General features: G+C 40.2%; 1 protein-coding gene across 1 annotated transcript; it reads right to left on the bottom strand.

Moving 5' to 3' along the window:
* Nucleotides 1–298: 298 nt before the first annotated feature.
* LOC135435341 (very low-density lipoprotein receptor-like) lies at nt 299–1,475 on the bottom strand. The gene is made up of 3 exons (XM_064692353.1): nt 1,352–1,475; nt 972–1,284; nt 299–823 (listed from the first exon to the last, which is right to left on the bottom strand). The coding sequence occupies exons 1-3, from the start codon at nt 1,404–1,406 to the stop codon at nt 349–351; spliced, it is 843 nt and encodes a 280-aa protein (XP_064548423.1). The 5' UTR covers nt 1,407–1,475; the 3' UTR covers nt 299–348.
* Nucleotides 1,476–1,738: the final 263 nt, after the last annotated feature.

Raw genomic sequence — 1,738 nt, 5'->3', positions numbered from 1 at the left:
ACATACTATGTGGCAGTCCATTCTTAATCAAAATAATCTCTAAACGAATGAAAAGGCTATCATGACCGCTGGATAAACGGGTCGAGGGGCGGGAAAATTGAGTCCTGAGCAACATTTTCCAAGAAGTTGAGTCATCCGGTTTTCCAAATCGACAATCAGCTGTTCGCTTCCTTTATTATAAGTTCGCCAGGCAAAATGAACTTAAACATTAACTTTTTGAATCCTTTTGTACTAGTTCTAGACAGAAACAGCAGTCGAAGCGGCTAAGTGTGCCTTATCAATCATTAGATAATAAATATTTTAATATTTAATGTTCTTTATTGCATTTACGCATTGCGTTTATAATGTTCAGTTTCTTTTACGTGATACACAACTTGGCAATGGTTTATGCCAAGTGCCATCTAACTGGCACACATTCCATTCCGAGCCAATCAGATTGTTCCATCCACACGTAAAGTGCACTGGCTCATTGGGCCACACATATTTCTGGCCGCGAGCCACGTGATATTTGGTATCCTTATCAAACTTTGGTTCTAACTTTACCAGTGGTTCGCTGCAATTGCGATACGGCGTTGGCTTATAGCCTTCAATGTCCGCACACACATTCCATAGCTCATCAGCACCGTCCAGACAATCGGGCTTGTTATCGCAGAGCAGATCGTTTTTGATGCAAGCTCCGTAGCCGCACTGAAAGTGGTCTACGTCACATTCCTCAAAGCATTCCGATAGGGACTCATCCCGCCCATTGCTGCAGTCAACTTGATGGTTGCACAACCCCTCCACGGATATACATTCACCTGGCCGGCATTCCATTTCCGAATCCCTGTAAATATACAAGATAACTTACTGATTGAACAGCGACGATACGGATTTGAATTCTAGTCTATACCATAATCTAGTATTTATTAATTATATCTATTTATAATTTAATTTGTTAAATTCGCACAGTTCACTCTAAAATCTTCACTTACCTGCAAGTATTTGGTGGAGGAGCTCTGGAAGTACCTTGACAACCAAGCTCATCCGATCCTTCCCAACAGTCCCTGTTGCCATCGCAACGTTGATTATCTGTGATTACTCCTCCGCTGGCACAATAGAAATAATGATCAACCTGGAGGGACGGATGCAGTTTGCAGGCCATAATGGACTCATCGCTGCCATCGGCACAGTCCCAGTTGCCATCGCACAGCTTACTCAACCTAATCCAACCTTCGTTCACCTCTGCATCGCAATTTATGGGTCTTGTGTTGCTGGTGCATTGAAACCATCTGATTTCACATTCAGCTGGACATGAATTGGCGATTTATTATTACATTTATATTGCACCGTACTGTATAATATATAATGTCACCTTTACTAAATACTTCGGGCGCTATCAGCACACATAGGAACAAATAGCGAAACATTTATTCAAATTTTCGGGACTCGAGCGAATCGAGTCGAAGCTCAAGCTTAAACCAACTGACTTGTCAGCAACAAATAAACAATATGAAACAAATTATAGGGGCGTATCTATGCTTTGGCATAAAAAGTCAAATAAATACTCTGGTAATCAGGGTATACATAACTTTTAGATCGCACTGCAATAATTTCTATATGAATATATTTAAAAGGTAGAACTTCTAAACTGGCTTAAAAATATGACGTTATATTTAAAGAGTTGGATACCAGTTGAGGTTTTCCTTCTAAATATCACTTTCCCAAAACCGAGAAAGAAATTACCTTTCCATTCTACTTA

Source organism: Drosophila montana, unplaced genomic scaffold (assembly GCF_035044405.1).
Source record: "Drosophila montana isolate Dmon_TW-CO22-7 unplaced genomic scaffold, ASM3504440v1 contig_1505_1, whole genome shotgun sequence".
Classification (NCBI taxonomy): Eukaryota; Metazoa; Arthropoda; class Insecta; order Diptera; family Drosophilidae; genus Drosophila; species Drosophila montana.
This window is presented reverse-complemented; position numbering and strand designations above follow the sequence as displayed.

Coding starts and splice junctions, on each gene's coding strand:
- LOC135435341 (XM_064692353.1), bottom strand. CDS start 1,406: ATGTTTCGCTATTTGTTCCTATGTGTGCTGATAGCGCCCGAAGTATTT. Junction 1,285..1,351: donor GCCCGAAGTATTTAGTAAAG/GTGACATTATAT, acceptor ATTCATGTCCAG/CTGAATGTGAAATCAGATGG. Junction 824..971: donor CCTCCACCAAATACTTGCAG/GTAAGTGAAGAT, acceptor GTATATTTACAG/GGATTCGGAAATGGAATGCC.